General features: G+C 43.0%; 1 protein-coding gene across 1 annotated transcript in view; it reads right to left on the bottom strand.

Moving 5' to 3' along the window:
• The window catches only part of slc2a15a (solute carrier family 2 member 15a), a gene marked incomplete at both ends in the record, with an annotated part of 116,585 nt that overhangs the window by 76,203 nt on the left and 12,649 nt on the right, over window positions 1–27,733 (bottom strand). Inside the window, one exon of the mRNA XM_080036588.1 lies at window positions 15,875–15,973. Coding sequence (XP_079892714.1) covers window positions 15,875–15,973 — 99 coding nt within the window. The remainder of the gene's footprint in view (window positions 1–15,874; window positions 15,974–27,733) is intronic.

The following is a 27,733-nucleotide window of genomic DNA, read 5'->3' as shown; positions in this document are numbered from 1 at the left end:
GGTTTTAAAGTCCCCACTTTGAGAGGCCCGGCCTAGTAGGAGAGTGTTGGGTGTGACATACTGAATGCAGTCCTCTCTGCTCTGTGCTCTTGCGTCAATTGGGCGCTCATTTGCGAGGTTGGCTGCGATGTAAAGAGTTGTCTGGAACTCACTGTAACTAAGTGAAGCCTCATTCCCAATATTCTGGAATGCCTTCTTTGCAATCCGCACAGCAGCTTCTGCAGCACCATTCCTGTGTGGAGAATCGGCTGGATGAATTTTCCACTGCCACTCCGTTCCATTCCTTGCTGCCATCTCCTCCAGGTTTACTTTGTCTAGGTCCAAAAACCTGTAGAGCTCCTCGAGGACTGGTTTTACTGCAATGAAATTGGTGCCTGGGTCCGACCACATCTTTCTTGGATTACCTCTGATTGCTTTGAACCTTTGATAAGCCATTAGGAAACTTTCAGTTGTCAGGGTGTTTGCCAGCTCAGTGTGAATGGCACTGCTGGCCATGCAGCAAAAGACAACTCCCCAGACCTTTAATGTCACTCTTTTCTTGACGTCATCTTTGACTTGGTAAGGACCAAATAGGTCAACTGATGTGAACTCAAATGGCGCAGCAGGTTCAGTCCTTTCTGGCGGCAAGTCAGCCATTATTTGTTGACAGGTCCTTGCTTTTGCTTTCCTGCAGACCAAGCAACCATCGACAACTTTTTGTGCAATCCTCCTCCCTTTCATGACCAATGCCTTCCTCCTCATCTTTAGGAGGGTTCCAGCCACTCCCTCATTACTTTCATTGTGGGCCTCTCGAGCTATCAGCTTGGACGCCCAGGCGTCATAGGGTAAGAGGGGGACGCTAACTTGAGCTTCTTTGAAGCTTTGTACTCGGCCTCCACAGACCAGTAGCCCAGTGTCTTTGTCTTTGTGGACCACCAGCCTGTCTTATCGTGGTGCCAGGGAAGGTTGTGTTTTCTTGTGCTGCAAGAAAGATGTCTCTCAGGGGATCCTCTCGTTTCCTTACAGAGATGACTCCTGTGGATGAGATTGCCTCCCACTTTGGACTTTCCGCGGCTTGACTTTGTTCGCCAAACTTTTTTGCCGCTCTCCAGATCCATCCAACTGTCTTTACCAGACGCCTCAGAGAGCTGTATCTCCTGATATCCACAAGCGTTTGGATTACTGACCCTGCAGGTGGCCTCCTTTGTTCTGTGTGTGCCTCCTGTTTCAGTTTGTGTTCCACTTGCTGCTTCTTAGCCTGAGCTCTTGTCAGCGCAGCAACAAATGCTTCTTTTAAAGTTTTGTGACTTTCTCCCTGGCAGTGGCTGCGAGTTCTTTGGCTGATGTGATTAGCCACTCCTCCACTGGCAAGCTTAGAAACTTGGGACCTTTTTGCCACTCTGAGTACTCATCGAGGTCTTGATGGCTGGCTCCTCTTGTGATAACGTCCGCAATGTTTTGCGGGCCAGGAATCCACCACCAGTCCTGCACCCTTGTGTTGCTTTGAATCTCCCCGATCCTATTGGCAAAGAATGTCTGATAGCCATAGCTTTCCCGCTGTATTGCATCAAGGATGGTCTGGCCATTGACAAAATGGTACCACCTCTGAATCTGGATTCGGCTTTGCAGTTCAAAGTACTTCTTCAGCCGTGAGGCAAACACTACCCCACACATTTCTGCTTTGACAGCATCCCCTCCTTGATCCAAAGGAGTTAGTTTTGCTTTGGACTCCACCAGCCGGATGACCGGGCCCTGGTCTGAACTCCATCTGAGGTACATCACTGCTCCATAAGTATGCTCGCTACCATCAAAGAATGTGATTGCCAGGGGACCATCAGTAAAGCTTGGGGTAGTCAGTGCTCTGGTGAACTTCACTTTGGCAAGTTGGCCATATTCCTGAAAGAGCTTTATTGCATCCTCCCGAGTGCATCTGAGAGCGCTTGTCACAGGTACACTTCCACCCTTCACCTCCTGGAATGCCCTACGTACCAGGATAGCTCCCTTCTGCTTGACGGGAGTTACCAGGCCGACAGGATCATACAGCCCTGACACTTGGCTCAGTAGTACTCGCCGAGTCAGGGGATTGGCTCTTATCTGCTCCTGCAAAAGGTCCTGGCCGAGTCTCATCTTTTTCTTTCTCTTTGAGAAGTTTATTCCTACCATGACATGGAGTTTGTCCTCTTCTACCATGTATCCCAGGTCAAGTGCTTTATTATCCTCGTCTCACATCTGGTTTGGTAAGACCACAGCCTCTTCCAGCTTGTCACTGCACTCTTTCCTCCCACTTTGCTCAGAATAGACCCAAGGTTTGAGCTCGAACCCTCCAGCTTTCAGAATCTGTCGCACATTTGCTGTGATGGTTTTCAGCTGGTTTAAGTCATTGTGGGACGTGAGAATGTCATCAACGTAGCTGTCTTCTTGAATAACCTGCAGTTTCTCTTTGAGGTGAGTGAAAGGAGGAAGGTTGGCAGTTTCACGCATTGTAAGCTGTGCGATGCATCCTGCTGGCTTGTCACCGATGTTTACCCTGGTGATTGCATATTCCCCCAGCTCTTTGTCCTCTGAATCACGCCAAAATAATCTATGCAGGTGCATCTCCTTTTCTTCCAGCCAGACTGAGTTGTACATCTTCTTTATGTACCCCAAAGCAGCATGCACTCCACCCCTGAATCTCAGAAGCACTGCACAAATCTGGTTGAGGACATCTGGGCCTTTCATCAGTAGGTCGTTCAGGCTCACACCTCTGAACTTTTGACTGCTGTTCCAAACAAGTCTCACAGGGGTTGTAAGAGAGTGGGGGTATGGAACAATGAGGTGACTCACATACCATACTGGCCCATGCCAGCTGATGACTGTGTCTCTGGATAACTTGGTTGCAGCTTTTCTATTAATCATGTTGTGGACTTGTGCAGTATAGGCAACCTTCCATTCAGGTTCTTTGGCCAGTTGCTTTTCCGTCCTGAGGAATGTGGCCTCCACAATCCTTTTATTGTTCGTCAGGGAGTATGGATCCTCTACCCATGCAGTGTTTCCCCTACCATTATACAGGCCTGGCGGCCCCGCCAGGCCAACAGCAGCCTGACTTAAATATATATATTTTTTTAATCAATCTTTCATTGATTCCGTAATAATCATTTGCGCGCGTCTGCGCGGCACTGTCGGTCTACCCCTCGTGTGCGCATGTCTTTACAACCTCTCGTTTGATCATCCCATCAGCTGATCTGTGTGTCTGCGCGCGGTGCGATGCGCGTGTGCATTCGGTGCGCACTTGTTAAACACGGAAGCCAATGAGCAGAAGCATGACTAGCAAGCAAACGCTGAACTAGTGGCGAAAATAAAACCAGCGCCTGCTCTGTGGAAATATTAAGGACTCAGTAACAGGGACGTTGAACAGGAAAAAGTGCTGAGCAAAACTTAGAAAGTTAAAATCGCTACGTCGCCGTGGCAACACAACTAATCTGTATCAACAGCTGAGACAGCGCTGAAAAAAACGGCATGCACACGTTCCAGTAAGTTTACAGAAGTGCCACACTGCTACTGCCTTTGGCATTCTTAGAAGAGCATTAATTTATTTTCAAGGGACATATTAATGTATTTATTGTTTTAACTGTTAAGTTATCTTGAAAACAGCAGGCTGTTGTAGGCCTACAAGTTTTATTTTTTTGTATTTTCAATGCTACTTTATTTTTATGTTTTAAATTGAGAAATAGGCTAGATGAAATATAACGGTCGGAATAGGGAATTTGCCTTATGTAGCACACATGTTGATAGGCTAATCATGATGTGTAGCCTATGTTAATTAATTTATTTTCAACAAGGCTATTTGCCTAAAAAAAATAAAAAATAAATTCAGTAGGCTAGCTTCAAGGTGAGGTGATTCAGATTATTCCAGAAATTAGTCCTAGACAGGACCTGTCTATATTAGATCTTAGTGTTTATTGTTTTTTATTGAAATCCATGTGTTTTTCTTCAATAGTTTACATGGCCTGTGTCTCCAAATTATTACAGGAAATAGTTATAGGCAGGACATATGGCAGTTGTTTACAGAGCACAAAATTAATCAGATTTCACCCCTCAAAGTGCACCAGATTGATGCATTTAACTTTAAAAGGATAAAGTTTTCTTCTGCAGGGGGATGCCCCCAGACCCTCCTAGAAGGTCCATTCTCACCCAGCAGGATCTAAAAATCCTGTGAGAAACACCACATGTACAAACGTACTGAATGTGAAAGCATAACCCTATGCCCTCATTCTTAACGGGCTGTCAAAAGAGGCTCATTCCAAATGGGGTTCGTTTTGGTCAATTTCTTCCAGAAATTTGATACGCACGCGACGCGCATACTCTTCAGCTCTTACCACCGGGCCTAAAAAAAATTCTAGGGGAAACACTGCCATGGATATCTGGCATGCCAGTGTGGTTCTTTGCTGTGGGTGTCTCCTGTGATGTAGGTGAGACCATCTTTTACTACTTGGAGTTCTCGCTCCACAGCAAGAGTCATTTCTTTGCCACCCGGCTGACAGTTCCCACAGAGTCAGCCCCCACACTTTGGCTCACATCCTGCACCAATGCTGTCCCATCTCCACCACTTTAAAACGTCTTGGTTGGTGGCGGAAGTGCTTGACTCACAGAGCTGGATGGTGCCTTGACTTTTTGCCAGCGAACGCTCTGGAACCTGGCTGGTGAGTTGTTCCTCATATCTTACAGCCGCTGTTCTCATCGACCTTGCGAAGTGTGTCTTGGACATGTGGGCTGACACGGTGAGTTCTTCAAAGAGTTCAGGATGCGTCCCTCCCACTGTTCTCCCCAGTGGGCCGTCCCACAGCACAAGGTCTCCAACAGCTCTGATCCTCTGTGGCGCTAGCTGACCTTCTTTGTGGCTAATGAGCAGACTTATTTCTTTAGGTCTCTTGAGTTCATCCAGGGGTACATCTGGGGAAAATCTCTGGAGTTGCCTTGGTGCCACATGTTAATGTATCTCTGCAATGCTGTCAAGTCCATAACACACCAATTGGTGGGCTCTGAGAGTGCCTTGGGGTGTCTTTACTCTGATCTTGAGGAGGTATCGTTTTGTCTCTACACAAACCTCCATGCCCCCAACTCCATGCACGACAAGTGTGACTTTTTCATTTTTGAGGTTCAGTCTGCTTGCAGTTTTGTGGGCGTTTGATGTAACCTCGACAAGGATCATCAGTACTGGCAGCTCTTGAAGTCCGCTTTCCCCTAAAAGGCTTGGTTGGTCTTTGACAGTATTGAAAGCCCTGGATGGAGTGTTGGAAAACACATTTCGGCATTGGTTTGCCAATTCAGGTGAGAGTCTACCAAAGAAATCCTCCTGCTCCTCCGTGTACTCCCTCCTGCCTTTATCCCCTTCCGGACCAAACCTTCTCCTCTTTTGACCATCACTGCTTTTCTTTGCCTCAGCATTGGGGCACAGATAGAAGTGACGCTCAGGAGTATTTGCATCCTTGCAGTCCTGGTTATCCACACAGGAATCCAGGTTTGCACTGTGAGCCATCGTCGTGAACCTCCAGACATCTCTTGCATGCTCCCTTTTTTACTGCAGCTCTCTTCTCTGCTAGTTTCAGTGTTCGGAATTGTCTGCAAAAATAGATCTTCCTCTTGTGTTTTCCATCACCGCAGACCACACACCCTTCCTGGTCGTTGCTTGATTTGGTTGACTTGGTTCTGGCATATCTTGGCTCAAACTTGTTTTTCTTACTTGGCTCCTCCTCCTTCAGTTGATCAAGCTGTTCATATATGCTCTCCTGGTCTTTGAGGAATGCCAAGAGACTGTCAAACCGATTTCTTGATGTCACAGCATTCCTTTTGTCAGCTGCATGAACAAGCCATTCCTTCTTGAGTGTCTCTGGGAGTTTACTTTCAATGGACTTAGTAACAAGGGGATTTTTAATAGCGCCTCTGTCTCCAAGGTCACTCAAATCTTGTGAGTGCCTTCTCCACAGCTTGAATTAAATCAACAATTTTACGTGGCTGATGACTTTTGACAGCTGGCATTTTCTGTATCTCCTCAATGGCAATGGATTGCCATTGCCATGGTTTGGTTGCCGTAGCGCAGGGGTGCCCACTGTTTTTCAGCTTGTGAGCTACTTTGAAAATGACCAAGTCAAAGTGAGCTTCCACCTACTATTAGGGGTCAAAAGTCACAGTTCGGTACGTACCTCGGTTTTTAAGTCACGGTTCTGTTCTGTACGGTACGGTTCTCAGTTAAGAGGAAAAATGTGTGCAGAATTGCAGCCTAAAGGTATTTTCCAATATAGAAAAGAAAAAACTGCTGCATACAACCAAAGTCTCCAATAAATAAAATACTTCTTAAATAAATTGTCACAGTGCAGAAGGCTCTCCACTTCCTTGACTTGGATTAACTTTGGTTAGCTCACTGGCTAACAAACTGATACGTACTGTATGTCAAAATAGAAAGTGGTGTCCTCTCTCCCTCCACAGAACGTCGGCGCATGCTCGCACGGCTCGTTCGCTCTTTCATAGTAAAAAATAAATAAAAATGAAATAATTTTTTTTTTCTTCTTTTTTTCTTTTTTTTTGAATGCCACGCGATCGACCCTACGACCTAGTGGGCACCCCTGCCGTAGCGGTTCTCTAGTACACGGAAGATGTCGTCAGAAGTGTTGTAAGCCGTGAACCGAAGGTCTCATGTGATTTTATCCTCCAGGCTGTCTAGTAGCTGGATCTTTTCACTTCTTTTGAGCTGGTTGGCTCCCCCTAACTCTGCAGCGCTTCCCAGTCCTTTTTCCACATGTGAAAATCATGTTTGATGCCACCGAACTTGGGGAGGGCTTTTGGCTTTAACTTGATGGTTGGTATGCGATAATTAGATGTAGCTCCCACCTGGACTTGTCTTTCAGTATCCTCCTTTATGGTTGCTTGTATGAAATCAGCCTTCTGGAGACCATCAAGGGGACGTGAAGTTCGAGCCCTCTCACATGACTCTGTAGGCCATGCGCTTCCTTAGCTGTCCTTACCAACCCTTTCAGTTGGTCCATCATGAACTCATAAGCCTCCTGGTTGATGTTTGGTTGATAACACTCTTTTGGCTGTAGTTCTTCCAAGCTTCATTCGTTCAACTGATTTTCCAGCTTCCTGATCAGCCATGTTTATTTTTATTTGAAGGTTCTTCAAATGTGAATTAGGAAAGTGGAGGTAGGTGTAACTCTGCAATGGTGCCTTTAATGTTGCTTATGCTTATTTCCCTTCCAGGATTCTAGGTTCTTGCTCCTGCTGTTCCAGCTTTCAGCTCCTGTTCTTTTTCCTGGCCAGCTTTATGGTACTTTTCACTGTGAAGTTATCTTTTGTGTGCAGTCTCCACTTGACGTGGATGGATATCTACACAGAGTTGCTGGGTTTCACTCAATAACCACACTTTTCTTCCTCTTTATCTTCTTTTATTTTGTAAGGTTTCAAGGTTTCAACTAAGTAGGTTGTAAGCAAGGTGAAAAACCTTTAAAAACAATAAACAAGAAATGTGTTGTTTATTTTTACAATGTGCAGGAAAATATAATTTTTTACAATTCATGCCTTATTTCCTTTAAATTAAACAAAGTGCAACATAAAGTCTCCCACTGTTATCATTATAAATGTCATTTCAGGGATTTTCTTAACTTAATGGTATAGATTTTAATATTTTACATTTACTTATTTAAATAATATCAACATCCCATCATAATAATTTTAAATCATTTATCTATAAATTAAACAGTAAGCAAATTATGAATGAGGATCAATCCATGACACACACTGGCATTTAAAGGGTTAATCACGGCATTGCCGGTTCGGCCCCGTGGCTAACTCTAGCGGCTAGCGCCTGTACAAACATTTCATTGTAATTGTTCACAGTCTCTGTTGATGGGCTCGGTGTCTTACCGGCTGCCTCTCTGGTGTTTGTAGATGCTTTGTTTGCATGGGATTGCCGTATATGTAGATATTTTCGCACTAAACTCTGCTTCAGTTGGCGTCTTGTTCTCTTTCACTTCCGTATTTAGATGTTGTGTGCCGCTTCCTTTATAGCGGCAACTCGGACTGCCAAAATGTTCCTTCCGGTTTGCGGCATAGATTTATTAATTATTTCTTTTGTTTGACTTTACTCTTACAGACTGACAGACTTTGTGGCGTGCTCCCTCTTAGTCAGTGAGGGCTTAGGGCTGTTTCACGGTCACATCATCTGGTCCACCAGGGCTCTCTATGTGCCCTTTATGCATCTTTTCTGTAAAGGCTCTTATATGCTCCAATTTTGTGCGTAAATAGAGTCGACATTATCAACGTTATATCCGTCACTGCCCTCATACCTTCATGCGTCCTTTACGTTGGAACGGACGTTGAGCAAAACATCCTCTAGAGGCCGTCGCTCTGATTTCAAAAGTTATTCCAAAAAAGTTTTGGGGAAAAAAATGTCAACAACAAACATGGCGACAATGGAGGAGATAATAATCATGCATCTCTGGAGAAGGAGGTAAAAACGCAGGCAGTGTTGTAGACGGCGGTGGTCAGTGAGACCACTCAATGCATCCCGGAGTGTGGACGGATAATTCCAATCATTGGTTTTACCAATGAGAGAAATTGACGACAAGCTTAATTTCCAATATTTTAGAATGTCAGTCATTTTCAGTCTTTCAATAACTTGCTTCGCCGGGTGGCTCCCCACATTAAACATGGGAACTCGCACAGTGCGCCGGTCAGTGAGGCTGAGCGACTAGCGGTCACCAGTCGGTTTCTTGCTTCAGGGATAAGTCAGCAAGCGTTGGCCGCAAGTTACAAGCTGGGTACTGCAGCTGTCCGTTGCATTATCAGGGAGGTGTGCCGGGTTTTATGGACTGTACTCCAGGATCAGTGTATGGCTTTTCCAGTGGGGGAACAGTGGGAGGCAATCAAGAGGGATTTTTGGGAGCTGTGGATTATCCAAATTGCATCGAGGCCATAGATGGCAAACACATCAGGGTGAGAGCCCCCGCCAACAATGGCAGTAGTTTTTTTTAACTATAAAGGGTATTTTAGTTTCATCCTGATAGCAGTCTGTGATGCAAAGTACAGATTCAGGTACGTGGACATTGGAGCTTATACTGGTCCTTCTCATATAATTAGCATATTGTGATAAAGTTGATTATTTTCCATAATGTAATGATAATAATTGAACTTTCATATATTTTAGATTCATTGCACACCAACTGAAATATTTCAGGTCTTTTGTTGTTTTAATACTGATGATTTTGGCATACAGCTCATGAAAACCCCAAATTCCTATCTCAAAAAATTAGCATATTTCATCCGACCAATAAAAGAAAAGTGTTTTTAATACAAAAAAGTCAACCTTCAAATAATTATGTTCAGTTATGCACTCAATACTTGGTCGGGAATCCTTTTGCAGAAATGACTGCTTCAATGCGGCGTGGCATGGAGGCAATCAGCCTGTGGCACTGCTGAGGTGTTATGGAGGCCCAGGATGCTTCGATAGCGGCCTTAAGCTCATCCACAGTGTTGGGTCTGGTGTCTCTCAACTTCCTTTTCACAATATCCCACAGATTCTCTATGGGGTCCAGGTCAGGAGAGTTGGCAGGCCAATTGAGCACAGTAATACCATGGTCAATAAACCATTTAACAGTGGTTTTGGCACTGTGAGCAGGTGCCAGGTCTTGTTGAAAAATTAAATCTTCATCTCCATAAAGCTTTTCAGCATATGGAAGCATGAAGTGCTCCAAAATCTCCTGATAGCTAGCTGCATTGACCCTGCCTTTGATAAAACACAGTGGACCAACACCAGCAGCTGACATGGCACCCCAGACCATCACTGACTGTGGGTACTTGACACTGGACTTCAGGCATTTTGGCATTTCCTTCTCCCCAGTCTTCCTCCAGACTCTGGCACCTTGATTTCCGAATGACATGCAAAATTTGCTTTCATCCGAAAAAAGTACTTTGGACCACTGAGCAACAGTCCAGTGCTGCTTCTCTGTAACCCAGGTCAGGCGCTTCTGCCGCTGTTTCTGGTTCAAAAGTGGCTTGACCTGGGGAATGCGGCACCAGTAGCCCATTTCCTGCACACGCCTGCACACGGTGGCTCTGGATGTTTCTACTCCAGACTCAGTCCACTGCTTCCGCAGGTCCCCCAAGGTCTGGAATCGGCCCTTCTCCACAATCCTCCTCAGGGTCCGGTCACCTCTTCTGGTTGTGCAGCGTTTTCTGCCACACTTTTTCCTTCCCACAGACTTCCCACTGAGGTGCCTTGATACAGCACTCTGGGAACAGCCTATTCGCTCAGAAATTTCTTTCTGTGTCTTACCCTCTTGCTTGAGGGTGTCAATGATGGCCTTCTGGACAGCAGTCAGGTCGGCAGTCTTACCCATGATTGCGGTTTTGAGTAATGAACCAGGCTGGGAGTTTTTAAAAGCATCAGGAATCTTTTGCAGGTGTTTAGAGTTAATTAGTTGATTCAGATGATTAGGTTAAGAGCTCGTTTAGAGTACCTTTTCATGATATGCTAATTTTTTGAGATAGGAATTTGGGGTTTTCATGAGCTGTATGCCAAAATCATCAGTATTAAAACAACAAAAGACCTGAAATATTTCAGTTGGTGTGCAATGAATCTAAAATATATGAAAGTTCAATTATTATCATTACATTATGGAAAATAATCAACTTTATCACAATATGCTAATTATATGAGGAGGACCTGTAGAAGAGACAGCGATGCTGGAGTCTTCGCGAGGACCCACTTTGGATCCCAACTCATCCAGCGAAAGCTTTTACTTCCACCCCCGTCACCTCTACCTGGAACTGAGATCCTCACTCCACCAGTTTTTGTGGGTGATGAAGCCTTTCCACAGAAAGTCAACCTGATGCGACCATATTCAGGTCAGTTTACCTAGAAAGAAGGCTATAAAGATTACAGTATACATCACTGTCTCTTCCATAAGCTCCAATGTCCACGTACCTGCATCTGTACTTTGCATCACAGACTGCGAGGATGAAAGTGTACAGTTTCATTCACTATTAATATGTGTGCTATTAGTAGAAATGTATCTGCTTAATCTCTTTTAAATTTTCCAAATAAAATAAAAATTTAAATCAATGCTCTGGTTTGAAAAAATGTGTTAGTATTATTCGTCCCATAAAAGTAATAAACAGCAGCAGTATGACTTGACAGGGGGGCGCCTCACAGCCGATCAGTGGACCTATAACTACCGGCATTCAAGGGCCAGGCGAGTTATTGAGAGCTCCTGTGGCATACTTGCTGCAAGGTGGAGAGTCTTCGGAAAGTCCTTGGAGTGTTCTGTTAATTTGGCAGAGGACATCACCAAGGCCTGTGTTGTGCTACACAACTACCTGTGCGATGCTGATCAGGCCCAGCCGGAAGCTACATCACGCCGGTACTGATGGACACAGAAGGTGTACCAGGAGAATAGAGGCAGGCTGTTCAGGGAGACACCAATTCAATCAAAGAACTTTATTTTTCCTGTGAGGGAACTTCATTTGTGGTCAGGCACATACACACAAGACATACTTTAATAGTCAGTAATCATGTACGAGAATAAATACATTCTTAAAAGCTAAAAACCCTGTGGGTAGGGGTAGAGGTGTGGGTAGGGAGAAGGCTTCAATAGGTTGAAGCCTGTAGTGATGGGTTGGGTTTGGCGGGCTGGTAGTAGGCCCTGTTTATTCAACAGCCTGATGGATGCTGGAACAAAGGTGGACATGGCTCGTTTGGTACTTAGGGGCAGGGAACGAAGTCTCCTTCCTGAAGGTAGCAGGTGGTACTGGTTGTTGAGGTTATGGGTGGGGTCCGATATGATCTGTCTGCTTTTACTGACGGCCTATTTTTCATATATGGCTGTAAGAGTGGTCTGTGGCTGTCCAATTATCTTCCCACTCATCTTTATGATCCTGTTGAGGGGACATTTGTTCACCTCACTCAGGGAACCAAACCATGCCAGAATGCTGAAGGTGAGGGTGGATTGGATGAAGCAGTTGTAAAATGAGTATTGACTTGTCGACTTGCAGTCGTCGCAGCTTCCGGAGAAAGTAAAGGACATGCCTTATTAACATATACACCCAGCCCACCCCCAAATCATTTCCCACTGTTGGCGCAGTCTCTGTCCGACCTAAGTGGCACGCCAAATCCATCCAGTAATAATTCAGAGTCAGGTATAGTGTCATCTAGCCATGTCTGGGTGATACAGATCAGACTGGCCTCTCTATATGCCCACTGTAATTTGCAGTTTGCTTGTAGCTCATCAAGTTTATTGCGAAGTGAGCGGACATTTGCCAACATTATAGAGGGCAGCAGAGGACACACCCCCTTACCGGCGAGTCTCTTCAGCCTCTGTCTCAATCCTCCTTTTCTTCGTCGCTTCCTGTTTGTTTTTCCTCTGCGACCCTGGCTCTGGTCACCCGATCTCCCTGGGTCAGATAAAAGTCCAGCCTGATAGGTCGGGGGATTGCGATATTGGAGGGACAGCAGGCACTCCCGCGAATACCGGATAACTCCATTCCTATCAGAGACCCATGGTGCAGCAGTCGCGCCACAGCGAGATCCCCACAGCAGATAGAGTAGCAGAATGAGATGAACGCTGCAGCCTTGCATCTTTGCCCAGTGTGGAAAGTAAAGTAATAATCCAGTAGCTTATTAGTTCAGAGATCTGATTTACAAAAATATCTGGTTTTAGTAGCTAAGTACAGACACAGTACGTAAACACACACTACACGCACACACAGCAGCCAACACCAACTGTCGCCACAACAGCACCAGCTCTCCAACCTGCTCGACACACAGCGTTTCACTGCTGCCAGAGCAACACAGGATGGCATGGCTGTTTGAGACCCCTTCAAAGAGAACTTTCAGATGGATGAAGGAAGGGTTCCTTGGCAGGATGCTGTCATCCAACGTGGCACATTACATTAAAAAACAACACAAAGGCCAAACATACTGTAACAGCATAGTAATCAGTTTAAGTTCAGCAGTTTTAAATGAATGTTCAATATTTTTCAGTTTTACATCTTCAGCTCTTTTACCAATTCTGAGAAAATTGGAACAATGTACCCTGTGGCTTTTTCTAACCTCAGTTTTTATGCCACTGCATTTTTGCTGCAGCTTTTGTTACTTGCTTTGATGGCGTCCACCATGAACATCCGTTTGCGGTCAATACAGATTGGTTGGTAAAAATTCAGAAAAATAATGACAAATTCCCTCACGAATACAAAATAAGACATCTTCAAAAGGAAGCCAGTTAGAAGCTTCACTGGACATTGTGCCGGAGGTAGATGCTGGTGAAGGAGGGTCGACGGTGTACAGTGTCACAATAGTCTCATCGCCATCCTTTTTTTTAGTGGCTAGAACAACAAGGACACCACATGCAAAGGGTTGTCAGTGACAGTGTGAATGGATAGACGGCAGTTGTGCAATTCATACTTAGTTAAATTGTACTCTGTGAAAGTAATTATTTATCAACCGTGTCAGTATAGTGTAGAATTGAAGAAAAGTGCATTTTCTGAATACTACCAATAAAGGACTTACCGAATCGGGAGGGGAGAAATTGGTTGCTGTCATTCGGTGATTTACAAAGACCTTTAGCCACCCCAAATTGGAGGTTCTCCCCCCGTCCGCGACATCCCCACTCCACTTGCTGAGCGTCTTGTTGTGTGCTCGGACAAAGCAGTCTCGCATTGACCTCCACTTCTCCTTCGCTGCCGTCCAACTCACATTCAGCCCCAGCCCGATCTCCTCCCAGCTGTTCAGCAGCATCTGTCTGTTCCTGTGACCTGGCATTGTGACGTCATATATGTGGGGATAGTTTCGAACAAGCTCGCATACCCTGGGCCTCTACGAAAAGTCCGATCTCCTAACCTATAAGCCTCTTTTCCTATGTCTTAATTTTGTTTTAGCCGAGTTAAATCTTCCTCTCTTCTCCTCTCCTCTCTTCTGCTTTACCTCTCGATCGTATTCGTGTAGAGTCGGTAAACTCAGTCGGTGGCTTGTTGCTTTAAATATTGCCGCCGTAAAGGATTATGGGATACCACTATCTCCTTTCCTTTCGCATAGGTTGGTCCGGAGTAACCTATGCTAAAGGAGGGTTAAATAATGAATCGAGGCTCCTTTCCTATGCCTTTCCTAAGCATTTTGAGAATTCATATAACCTATCCGCCGAGTACTTCCGGGTCATCTCAATAGGAAAGGAAATTTCCTATGCAAAAAAGAGAATCCGTAGAGGCCCCCTCTCTTCAAATAACTCCGCCATTTTTCAAAGTATCTTTTTTGTGTATACTATTCACGGCATCTTTTTGTGTATCATGCCCGACACTGCCCCCACGATATCCGGTGGTAATGCAACGTTTGGTCGGTTTAGGCAAGTGCCCCTGACTGCAGTTCGCAGATTGATGAGGGGCTCTGGTGGCGCAGATCCGGTGTGAGTACCAGATATGCTTGGCTGCCAGATAAGCTCGGGTTGCACAATGATGACGCACTTCCTGTAAATTATATTCAAATAAACTTAAAAAAAAACAGTTTTCCCTACCTTTTCCTGAAGCGAAAATGTATTTACTGTATTAAAACCAACATTAAGCAACAAGTTTGCCATTCGCCTTTTATTAAATAAAACAGAGAAAAAAGTTTCATGTTCGGGCTGTATTGAACGCTCTCGCGAGATCTCTTGTAACGCTGCGTGATCTTGGGGACAATAATTATGTATTCCACAATCCCTTGCTATTCCGAACGATAGCTTATCTATTTTTTCCGAAAATTACACGTACTTTCTTTCTACATGTATCTTTATTGTAATGTTTATATTGTGAATGATAATATTATAATAGATTGCAGTTTGCAATAGATTTGTAAGAAAGAAGTGGATCTCGCGTAGTACAGGAAGTGCGTCGTCATTATGCAACCCGAATTTATCTGGCAGCCGAGCATATCTGGTACTCACACCGGCAGCACATTGTTTTGTAGAATATAGCGATAATATTATATTTGATAGGTCTATATACATATTATATATGTAGGTTTTAATATTACTATATAATATATGCTAATTTGATAGTTAAATTTATGTTTTTCAAGGGGACACTGTGAGGACCCCAAGACCCACTTTCACTCACTCTAACTCGGCCTCATCCATAACGCCAAGCTCATTCGCCACTTCCAGGTGACTCTGGGTCGGCCGCACTTCATTCAGAACTCCCCGCTGGTTCACAACCTACAGTCTCGGGCTATGTGCATCGCACATTCTTCGGGCGGGGTTAAACGTTTAACCCAACCCACATTTAGCCCCTCCTCGATCTGCGAGCTGCAGTCAGGGCATACTCGGTTTTAGGTACCCATCCGCAAGCTTGGAGGATACGTGCAGAAATACGGGCGAAATGTACGCAGAGTACGGACAGAAGGCTCCATCCGTATCCTTATGCGTACCTAACGTAGAGCATAAATGAGCCTTTAGTCAGCATCTCTGCAGACTTTGGCTAAGGGTATTTCCCAAAGTTTATAGCGCTGTGACTTTAAATACAGGGGAAACTCCTTCTCCGGCGCATTTCATCACACGTCTGGCATAAGGGATGAGGTATGAATGTGCTTACAAAAATTACACGCAAAAAAAACCCACCATTTTAATATGGATTAATACTATGGCGTATTATAGGGCCACTGTGGAAAAATGTTCTTGTCACTTTACGCTGCAGCTCTGACTGAAGAATGCCAGTAATAGTGAAAAGTGAAACTGAAATCACATGCACATTTTTGGAATATGTATTTACTAGGACTTTTACCGGTTCATAATCCAGCCCTGGGTCACACTTTGTGTGTGTGTGTGTGTGTGTGTGTGTGTGTGTGTGTGTGTGTGTGTGTGTGTGTGTGTGTCTGTGTGTGTGTGTTTGTGTTTCTTACCACAGCAGGGGAGTTGACTACAGCCAGATTGTAGCCATAAAGCATGGAGCTCCCGAAGGAGGTAAGAAATGCCACTGCCAACAAAGACCGAGTCAGTTGCTGCAGACAGAGAATGATATGTTAGTTAAGCAGAATACTAAATATAATGTTCATCCATAAAATGCTCCTGAATGTGTTGCATTAACTTGGTGCCCAATCTTCCAGCAGTCTGTGGATTTTCATACTGTTCCTTCCCTGTGAAAAAAATCCATTATCATTCCAATTGCTAAGAAATTGGTCCAAGTCCAGAGGTCCATTGGAACTTGACCCATTCCAATTTCCTTATAGGCAAGGGAGGGGCACGGATGACGCCATCAACAGTATCACCCACCTAACTGTCAAGCACTTCGAAGACCACAAGGCTTATGCACAGATTTTATTTTTTGTTTTTAGCCCACACTCCAACCCCATCTGCTTATCTCAAAACTGCAGCAGATGTGTCAACCCTTTTTTAATTAAATTGTATTTTTACATTTTAACCATTGTCAGCACATATACTGTACTTTCAGAATGGGGATCCATTTGCACCGGACAAGTGCCCCCCGGGTTTGTGTCAGCTCCCGTGTACTTTTTACACTGTTCACATACAGTGGCTTGAAAAAGTATTCATACCCCTTGAACTTTTCCACATTTTGTCACGTAACAACCACACACGTACATTTATTTTATTGGGATTTCATGTGATAGACCAACACAAAGTGGAGAATAATTGTGAAGTGGAAGGAAAATGAAACATGGTTTTCAATTTGTTTTATAAATAAAAAACTGAAAAATGTGGTGTGCATAAGTATTCAGGCCCCAATACGTTGTAGAACCATTGTATTGCTGCAATTACAGCTGCAAGTATATTGGGGTATGTCTTTACCAGCTTTGTACATCTACTGACTGACATTTTTGCCCATTCGTCTTTGCAAAATAGCTCGAGCTTCAGATTCTGCGTCAGATTGGATGGAAAGTGTGAACAGCAATTTTCAAGTATTTCCAGATATTCTCAATTTTATTAAGGTCTGGACTTTGACTGGGCTATTCTAACACCATTCCATTGTAGATCTGGCTGTATGTTTAGGGTAGTTTTCCTGCTGGAAGGTGAACCTCCACCCCACTTCTTCTAGCCCAGCAAGCTTGCCAAGCCCAATCATCTCGCCTCATTCCTAAACTCTAACGGGTGAGGCTATTACAGACCACTTGGAAATTTACAACAACTTCAAACATTTCCACAGTAATCTATATAGCTCTGAATGTGATGATAACTATACACAGCTCAATCCCTTTTTTAATAACCTTCACTTTCCTTCTGTTCCAGCTGAACAAAATTCCTTACTGGGAGGTGCAATCTCCAATGCAGAGATTATGAAGGCCACAAAATCTTTGAAATGCAACAAAACTCCTGGTCCGGACATTTACTCCTCCGAATTTTATAAAAAAAAATTGCACTCAAGCTATGCCCTCTGCTACAGGCCATGTTTAATGAATCTCTGTCATCTGGACAACTCCCTCCAACCCTACGACAGACCGAGATAACGTTCTTACGAAAAGGGGGTAAAAATCCACTTCAGTGCTCCTCCTACCGCCCATTCTCTTGCCACGGACCAAAGAGGCTTCATCCTAAATAGAAATTTTAGAAGGCTTTTCAATATTGTTTATTCCCCTCCGTCCCGCACCCCGAAATGGTTATATCGCTTGACGCTGAAAAAGCTTTTGACCGAGTTGAATGGGAATATTTATTTGCAGCCTTAAAAAAAATCCGGTTTCATCTCCTGGATAAAACGCCTCTATTTTCAGCCTACAGCCACAGTAATTACTAATGGTCAGAAATCAGAGCAATTCTCTCTTGGCAGAGGTACACGTCAAGGCTGCAGTCTGTCCCCTTTGCCCTTATTATATTTGCCTCATTATAACTTCCCACTTTCTCTGTCAGATTCTACTTTTGGAACTTGGTTCTCAAATGGCATTAAGTCCATTTCGAATCTATACAGTATGTGGAGGGTAAGTTCTGTTCATTCTCCCAACTTTCCCAATTATATAATTTACCAAAGTCTCACTTCTTTAGATTTCTCCAAATTAAACACTTTGTCTTTCTAAGAGCACACTTGACCAAGTCAAGACTGGTGAAAATCTTCCCTAATGTTGACCCCTCATGTCCTCGCTGTAAAGGTCAACCAGATGACTATATACACATGTTCTGGTCTGCCAACATCTTTGGCACCTACTCAAAAATACTTCAAAGAGTCAACACCCCCATCCCTGTATGTGCCCTACTTGGTTTTACCCCTGAAAATCATTCCCTTATAGCAGTGTTGCTCATTGCGCGGCTCGCCAAGCTTCTCTTGGCGGCTCGCATGGCAGTAAAAAAATACTGACATGATCATGCAGTTAATACAGATATTTCATAAAACCATTAAAAACAAGCAGATCTATAACATTAAACCTGTTAAAGTAACGTGGCTGCTCTCTTACAAATAATTATTAAAATAATAAGTCAACAGTGGCATTACAAGGTGGAAATACAGACTAGAAAATATATTTAAACTTGCTCAGCCCTACGCAGACTGACAGCGAGGTTGCCAGATTTTCGGTTTTCATGCATTACAAGGGAGAACGTGCTCTTGGATGGATTGGGCTACTGTGGGCAAAAAATAAATAACTCACGGCCAATAGAAATAGGTTATGCATACCGTCTATCACAAGCATGCTCACGAATATGGAGTATATTAAATCATTTGCAAAAAATAGATCTCGTTTTATATCGCTAAATTGGACATTTAAATTGGAGGATACTAACAACCTGGCAACCATACGCACGGTACCGCAACAACGCTAGCTTGGATGCGATTTCAACATTTCATGCTGGCTATTTAACTGGTGTTATAAGGACTAAGATTGACTGAACATGTGCTGATAATTTATAGATTTCTAGTCATAACCACTTGGGCACCAGGTGGACAGATACAGAGCTCCACAAACGAGGAAAATGAAGTGTTTTGGCTAAACTGCATATTGTATGTTCACTTTGATCAGGCAGGGTTCCCAATTATTCCAGAAAAATAATAGGCTGCTAAATAGCTCACATAGGACAAAGTTGAATTAGCCTCTTAACTTTCCTCTCATAGTGCACCAGATTGATGCATTTACCTTTGAAAGGTAAAAAAAAAAAAAAATTATTCCAGGGGGGGGGGTATTATATGATGAACCCATTTTGATTGATTATATGTAATTCATATTTTTTTTTACAAATATTTGAATAAAAAGTAGGATAATCATGTATTCTTCAATAGCTTCCATGTTATGTGACCCAGTGTCTCCAAATTATTCCAGATAATAGTACACAGTCACACAGTTCTTCATTTTCCTCCAAAGGTGCACCAGATTGATGCATTCTGGGTTAAAAAGTAGCAAATTTTCTTCAGGGGGAGCATGCCCCCGGACCCCCATAAGGACTGGGTTCCCTATGTCTCACAACATTCTGTGGGAAACACTGGTTCATGAATTACATATTAATAAGCAGGCATACTTATGTATGACTGGATGTATAGCTTTTGATACTCAGCGGTAAAAATGGCTCTCCTGTTGACTTTGTCCTGTCAGTGTGGCTCTCCTGAAAAAAATAGTGAATACCACTGCCTTATAGCATTCATCTCGTTGATTGCCAGACGTCTCATCCTTCTCTCTTGGAAGGATCATGTACCCCGTGCTTCACTAGGTGGATTATTATGCATTTCCTGAAGCTTTAAAAGATCAGATATACTCTTAAGGTTCCTTGCAAACATTTAGGAAGGTTGGGAACCCTTTTTAGAATACTATGAGAGCTTGCAAATACCATTAAATAAAGATGACTAAAAACTGAAAGAGAAGTTTGGGGTTCCCTGCTCAAGCTGCTGCCCCCGCGACCCGATTTCGGATAAGCGGTTGAAGATGATGATGATGATGACTAATGGGCTATTATCAGAGTGTAGCGGTGCACTCCCCTCCCCATCCCCCTCCCCCTCCCCTCTCCCCCTTCTTTAATTAGGGGGCCAAGTTTTGCAGAGCAACGCGGTTCCATAGCCCTGCTGGGCAGGGAACCCTATTGTTCTTGCTGGGATTATTTTTCTTATTTGGCGTTGTGCAAAACTGGTGCTGCAGGCCAAACCGTAAAGGGATGGGACATGCCACTTGCATGACTAGATCCAGGTCCGTGCCTGGTACGCAGACGAAATAATTCAGACATGCTGGCCACTAGGTGGCGCTACACCAAAGGAAAACGCGTTTGGGGCTATAACTCCCACACCGAACGTCCGACAGTCAAAAACTTTATATCCACAGATGCCCACAAGTCGGCTGCATCTTTTGGGATAGGCCACGCCCATTTGCGTATATATATACATCGCTACATCGCAAAAACTGTGTCAGTCACCAAAACATACTCCTCCTACAGTTTTCGCCCGATTTGGACAAGACCAAAAGCATTATGCTCTACTGACTCCCACGAGCAAAAGTTGGTCAAATAATCTTTCTACGACCATCGGAAGACCAAACGGTAGCGCTTTAAAGTTTTGAGAAAATCCCTTAAAATAAATAAATAAAGGGATTTTCTTAAAACTCAAGGGAGACTATCATGGGGCATACCTGAGTCTATAAAAAAAATATGGCCAAGAAATTCCTATGTATGCCGGACTTATTAAACAAATTAGTTTTTCACTTTTACTTCCTGTTTCCATGTTTGCTCTGTTTTTTTTCTGAATTGCCGAGGAGATTAGATCAGAGTTATGAGACAATATCCCGTTAATTCTTCTCCATAGGCTACCATAAACTCATTCGTTAATATTTCTAACTCAGTGGGAGGAGCGGAGATTTCTTTTTTTCTTTTTTGAGAAGTGGAGAAGTGGGAGGATCAAGCATTTGTTTCTTCTGTTTCCATGGTGAATCATGTTATCAGCGATCCATTGACGATGGCTTTTACGCACATGCTCCACCTAGAGTGAACACGCTCAGAGTTGATAAACCCAACGCTGATCCACTGTTCTGAAACCGAAAACCCAGCGTTACTCATCAACCCTGCGCTCTGAGTTTACCAACTCAGAGCGCAGGATTAAACTCAGAGTATGTAAAACCAGCTACCTGAAATAGGCCCCAGTCTGTGCGGAAGCAGAGTCAAATGACGGCCAAACGCCCCCTCTTATGGGGACGCGCACAGAGCCTGAAGCTGAAACCCTCGTTCAACATAAGAGGTTGATAACTGCCTTCGTGATACCGGTTAGCTCTGAGCGAGGGTATGTGTTATGTTTAACCAGATCAAAAAAAGAGAGCCGGGCTCTGTTGAGTTTGCTTTGTAGTATACCCCTCAGGGCTATTGAATATTTACTGGCCCCCGCCTTGACTACCGACCGACCCCCCCAAAAAAATAAATAAATAATTGTGGTGCACAATTAATGTACTAGCACGTGTGATGTGTGCTTTTGCATGGTCATAACTGCGCGAAAGGCCGCGATCTGCAGTAAATAAATGTGCACATGTGTCATACTGTGTATGCAGCTTTGCGGGCGCGATTGTACCGCAGTGTAAGTCCATTATTTGTATTTAGTGTGTCTGCATAATATTGCACCAGTAGAACTTTGCATGTTTGCACAAAATTTGTACCTTCACATAGCAAACAAATTTGCACAACTGTAAAGTCAGTGTCTGTAGTTTTTTTGTATTGTTGAGATAGGCAAGAATATTGCAATTTTTCATTGTAAATATCTTGTTCTTACACTGTAAAACCGAACAAGTTCAGAGTACTCAAAATGTTTGTCGTAACTGATTACCCAAAAATGTTTGAGTAGTGGTAATATTTATTTTAAGTAACATATTAAGTAAATAAAATACTTACGCTGAACTTAGTGTATTTATTTATAAACATAATAATTTAAATTCCACATAACTTAAATACTTTATTTATATTTCTAATATGTTTAATTAATGCAAACTTAATTAAATTGATTTAATTATAGTCATGATGAACTCAAAAAAGTTATTGAGAACAACTTATAATCTTTGGAGAAATCAACTCAAAAGATAAAAGTGTGCTAAACTCAAACACCAATGGAAATCCACTCAACAGAATTACAATTAGTCAACTTACTATTTTAAGTACAACTACTTAAAATGTTTGTCGTAACTGATTACCCAAAAATGTTTGAGTAGCGGTAATATTTATTTTAAGTAACATATAAGTAAATAAAATACTTACCAAAAAATCAAAACAACTCCATTGTTACAATTCAAGTTTTGTTTTATTTAGAGATAAACATTAATGTCCTTACAATTGGACAAACTTTCTGAAATACTTGCACTGTATTTGTAAGTTAGCCCTTTATAAGCAAAAAACAAAAACAAATTGTAAATAAAATAAAGAGCTTTTAAAGGTGCAAATAAAAATACATACTAAAATTCTCCAAAAATAATCAAAATCAAGATCCCCCACTGGGATTGTTTAAAAAAAGTGATCTCAAACAGTGCAAATTGTGAGCTGAGGTACTCATTGGAACAATAAAACTGAGCATTTGCTAAATGGATCCATATATTTGAACATGAACCTGGATGCTTCACATGCAGCGCATGGATGTTAATGCTTGGCTTACTCTCTCAGCAAGTCATTTTTCAATGTCAGTAGGCACGGTTGATCTATGCATTGCATTTAGACTATCCAAAGAAGCTTATCCATCTATTTTAACATGAACCTGGATGCTACATGCTTCAGAGAGACATGTGGATGTTAATGCTTGGCTTACTCTCTCAGCAAGTAATTTTTCAAAGTCAGTAGGCACGGTTTCAGTGGTTTGTTGTCATCGAGACACATCAGTACCTTCTGAATGAAGGTGAATGTGTGAATAAGCTTCTTTGGATAGTCTAAATGCAATGCATAGATCAACCCAAACAACAGTACAAATGCATCAGTCATCCTTGGAAGATCACTCACAACAACGTCATCTTCTACTACAACACAAATGCTGTTTGGGCTGAAGATGTCGTGATCAGTAGTGTTGTGGGGTGCAAATGTATTCAGCCCCCCTGAGTCAATACTTTGTAGAACCACTTATCGCTGCAATTACAGCTGCAAGTCTTTTGGGGTATGTCTCTACCAGCTTTGCACATCTAGAGACTGACATGTTTGCCCATTCTTCTTTGCAGAATAGCTCAAGCTTCAGATTCAGCGTCAGATTGGATGCAAGTTGTTCCAGAGTCGGACGCTCTGCATCCAATCTGACGCTGAATCTGAAGCTTGAGCTATTTTGCAAAGAAGAATGGGCAAACATGTCAGTCTCTAGATGTGCAAAGCTGGTAGAGACATACCCCAAAAGACTTGCAGCTGTAATTGCAGCCATAGTTGGTTCTACAAAGTATTGACTCAGGGGGGCTGAATACATTTGCACCCCACTGTATATAAAATAAAGTGCTTTCAAAATTCTCCTAAAATAATCAAAAGTAAATCAAGATTAAAAAAGCAATCTCTAACAGTGCAAATTGTGAGCTGAGGTAGTCAATGGAACAATACAAACAATACAACTGAGCATTTGCTAAATGGATCCATCTATTTTAACATGAACCTGGATGCTTCACATGCTTCAGAGAGACATGTGGATGTTAATGCTTGGCTTACTCTCTCAGCAAGTCATTTTTCAAAGTCAGTAGGCACGGTTTCAGTGGTTTGTTGTCATCGAGACACATCAGTACCTTCTGAATGAAGGTGAATGTGTGAATCAGCTTCTTTGGATAGTCTAAATGCAATGCATAGATCAACCCAAACAACAGTACAAATGCATCAGTCATCCTTGGAAGATCACTCACAACAACGTCATCTTCTACTACAACACAAATGCTGTTGGGGCTGAAGATGTGGTGATCAGTAGTGCCCACAGTGAGGAGAGCCAGCGGGGTGTCGGCAATATCTGGCTCATCTTCCCCCTGAAAAACACAAACAATCCAATTATAAAAAGGACAGTTCCAGCAGCAAGGTCAGACAGACAGACAGACAGACACACACACACACACACAGACGTTTCTATGTTCTAAGTCTGTCTCGTTACATGTTGAAAGTTACTAGTGGTTATAATGACTGCCTACTTTAATATGGGCTCTATAATCCCTTCCTAATGTGACTCCACATTTCTGTTAATGCTTGTGTGAGTACTTACATTGCAAGTCTTGAAGAACTCACTGTCATCCTCGCGCAAGTACACTGGGAGTGCATGGAGGGCCAGGGTTCGTCTCATGTGGACATCATGTTGTTCCTGGATTGGCAATCAAAAAATAATAATACAAATAGTTTACCAGCACATAAAGCCAAGATTCCTCAAATCTATATATACTCAGTGACAGAAAATGGGTTTACTTGCAGATGTTCATTTAACATCTAATTAGAAACATCTGTCCATCATGTGCTTGTGCTACTAGTGAACGCCCTCAAAATACACTATAGAAAAAAAGTGAAGGTCTTTGTTTTGTATTATTTGTTCAGTGCAGCCTAAGTAAACATTTTAAATTATAGAGCTTGTAAATGGCATTTTAAAGTAGTAATGTATGGGAACATTTGAACAGGTGAGAAAACAATTAGTAAAAATCACAAATTGCAATAGTAATTAGATAGCAGTATCAACCTAGACATTACAACACAATTACAAACTCAAATGTGGTTTATGTTGTCCCCATGGCCAAGTTAATCTTAACTCACCTGGAGATCATAAATCCCTAGGGTCCGCCGCAGAGTCTCTGCCGTCTTGCCAGACCGTGAGGCCTTCTGCCTGTACAAGGCGATCAATTTTGGTGTGTACCGATCCAGCTCGCAGTAGAATTGGTTTTGCAGGTTCACATTTGTGATGCGATGGAACTCGGCAAACACCTGCAGACATACAAATACACACAAACATGGAAACATTAATGAAGCGCTTTTAACTTGGGTTTAAACAGCAAATGTGAGGAATCAATCACTAGTTTTAAGCTATAAAGCTATATGAGAAAGTTTAAAATATTTGTAGTGACAATGACACTTTGCCTGTGTAAATGGATAAAGGGTGGTGGGGGATGGCAACAATTATTATGCGGAAAAAAAGAGGAATAGTTTTTACCTGTGACTTCATGCGCAGAGCTGGCCAGCTCTCCAAAAAGTCCCGCACAGATGTATCACCCTGAACAATATCTTGCCGACGAAGGGCAAAGGTTGTGTGCATTAGCTGGTCTACCAATGTCTGATTTATCTCGGTCTTTTCAACCTCTTGTTGGATTTGAAGTTTCAGTTGTTCCAGAGTGGCCTCGTTCTCTCCTCTTGGAAAGTTGGGTAGGAAGTTTACTTCAGCCCGCCTGGCTCTCCTTATGTTTGAATGGGGATGTTCTCTGTCCGGGTTGTTTACGCTCCTCCTGCCTGCGTTAACTGACACCTCCGCGCACCCAGCTCTGGCAAGCTTGGTGCGGTAGTTCCCCATCTTGAACTTCAAGCAGACCTTCCATCCATACCATCCACTTTTGCTGCCATACTCTGTGAGACACGGGTGAGCTTTAATCAGAGCTTCAGCAGCCTTACCCACTTCACTGTCATTTGGATATGGTTTGAAGCTGTGCATGGTTTCGGCCATGCTTTCCAGGATGTTGTGCTTTTGGCACCTTGTCAAATTCACAGTCTTTCCGGATCTCTCAAAAACACCATTTCCTTCTTCGAGTACATGCTGCACTTCATATGAAAAAGTAGGCAGAGGGAAACAATCAGGCCAGTTCTTCTGACGATGTGTTAAAGGTACATGTGGGAGTATGTCTGTATCGGAACTTGTGGTTGAGGTGGCATCACTTTCAGATCTCAGTATTCTCAATGTGCCCTTCTCAGGCAACTCCTGAATATCCGCAAGAACAGTAAGTTGACCGCCGAAGTCAGGATCCTCATATTGCAAGGTAAAGTCACCATCCAGTCTTGGCCTGAACCTCTCTTTCATTACGTCCATAAGCTCTTCTACAGAGGTTGGTCGCTCCGTTAGAGTAAGTTTCATGGCAACATCTGTTGCAACATATACACGTAGCACAAATCTCTGGGGAGTAGCCATCTTCTGTGTTGATTTCTCACAGCCCTGATGTACACACACAAACGAGTAAAAGAAGTTAGTTTGATTGCACTATTTTGGAAAAACTAGTAGTACTATATCACCAAACCATACACTCAACAATGTTTAAAATTTGGGCTGAACTAGACTGCTTTTTTTTCCAGGCACAGGAAGAACTACTTTTCAGTCTAGTAATATGAACCTTTTAGGTGTTAAGAGCAGTCTTCCTTCTATGTTGTATGCACAGAGAGGTGATTTGTCATTAAGCTCTGATACAGTGTTAACAGCCAAATTCCCTGCCGAAAGTTCATAGGAACGCAAGTGTTCGATGTAGTATGACTTGTGTTCTTGGCAAAGAAAGACAACATGGTGGTTAACAAGGAGAATCTGTTCAATTTTGTTAAACTGTGGCAGTCCTCCCTCCTGCCCCACAGACACAAACATTTCCTTATCATAATTAGTCCCATCAATGTTGATATTTGATGTGCTGTAAATCATGTTGCTGTCCGTTATTTGTTCAATGTATGCCCTTGCAACATCAGGAAGCACCGATACCATCACAGAAGAAACATTTGATGTCTGCTGATGAGGTTTAAAGAATGATGGGGAACTAAGATAGTATGCAACCATGTGCTGATGCCTGTTTGCCAGTGTTTTTAACACATTCTTAAAGTTCTGTGTGTCATGTACAACACGCTTGAAAAAGCGGTGTTTGCCCTCAAATCTTATCGTCCACAAGTGGACAAGAGGCCCAAAGCAGCGTATGAGGTCGGGGTAATGTTCGATGTAGTGATGTTTAGGTCGGAGTTTGAAATCGGGAAAAGTCTCCTGCAGCATGCGTCTATGGTCTTGTATTTTTGTCTGCAAGTACTGGAGGGATTCTTCTGTAAATGTGGGAGAAAGCACTATCTCAACTACATCTTTCAAATCCATCAGTACAGTCCATGCCACATCTCCTTCAGGAACTATATTACCAATAATCAAAGGGAGGAGTCTTATTAAAGTAGCATTTTCATGGCCATTGCCGCCAATAGTTCTCTTTACTTTGAAGGTCTTTGGAATAGGCTGGGGTCTGTCTACCTTATCTGTGCGCTGGTATGGAAATGATGCTATTTTCCTGTTTAAATACTCAAGGGTGAAATATTTGCAACGGATCATTTCTCCAATACACAAGGCCAACTCTACAGGCACGATGCCCTCAAAGAGATCATGGAGGACATCAGGTGGGAAACCAGTGACTGTATGGAAATACTCTAGCTGGCTCAAAGTACAGTCTCCCTGTACACCAAACTGACTCTGAAAATCCCCATGCATTACAGCATGCACATCACTGTCATGGCTGGCTTTAGTCCTCAGACTAAATTCTCTACCCCCAACATCACAAGACTGAAGTTTGTCTTGAGTAGCTGTGCAGAATCTGCAAAAGTATTCAGCTCTGAAACACTTTGTAAAGCCTGCTAATGCATGGGCTGCAAGATTATCAGACACCACACACATGACTGTTCCCCGAACTGCCTTACCAATGGACTCAATAAATACACCATCTCGTTCAAGGGTTTGGATGTCTCGTAAAAGAGGACCAAGGGCTCTTTCGTAACCAAACTTCTGAACGTCTGTTACTTTACACAATGCTGCTAGCTGAATCACATGCAAGGCTGATCTGTATTTACTGGGTAAATCAGCAAGTATCCAGTACACTGAACAGAGTTTGTGGATTTTCCGTGATGTGCCAAGTGGATTTGCAATTTCAAGATCATCGATGTACAAAAGGAGTGGT

The sequence above is a fragment of the Ammodytes marinus genome, assembly GCF_949987685.1.
Source record: "Ammodytes marinus genome assembly, chromosome: 11".
In the NCBI taxonomy this organism is placed as follows: Eukaryota; Metazoa; Chordata; class Actinopteri; order Uranoscopiformes; family Ammodytidae; genus Ammodytes; species Ammodytes marinus.
This window is presented reverse-complemented; position numbering and strand designations above follow the sequence as displayed.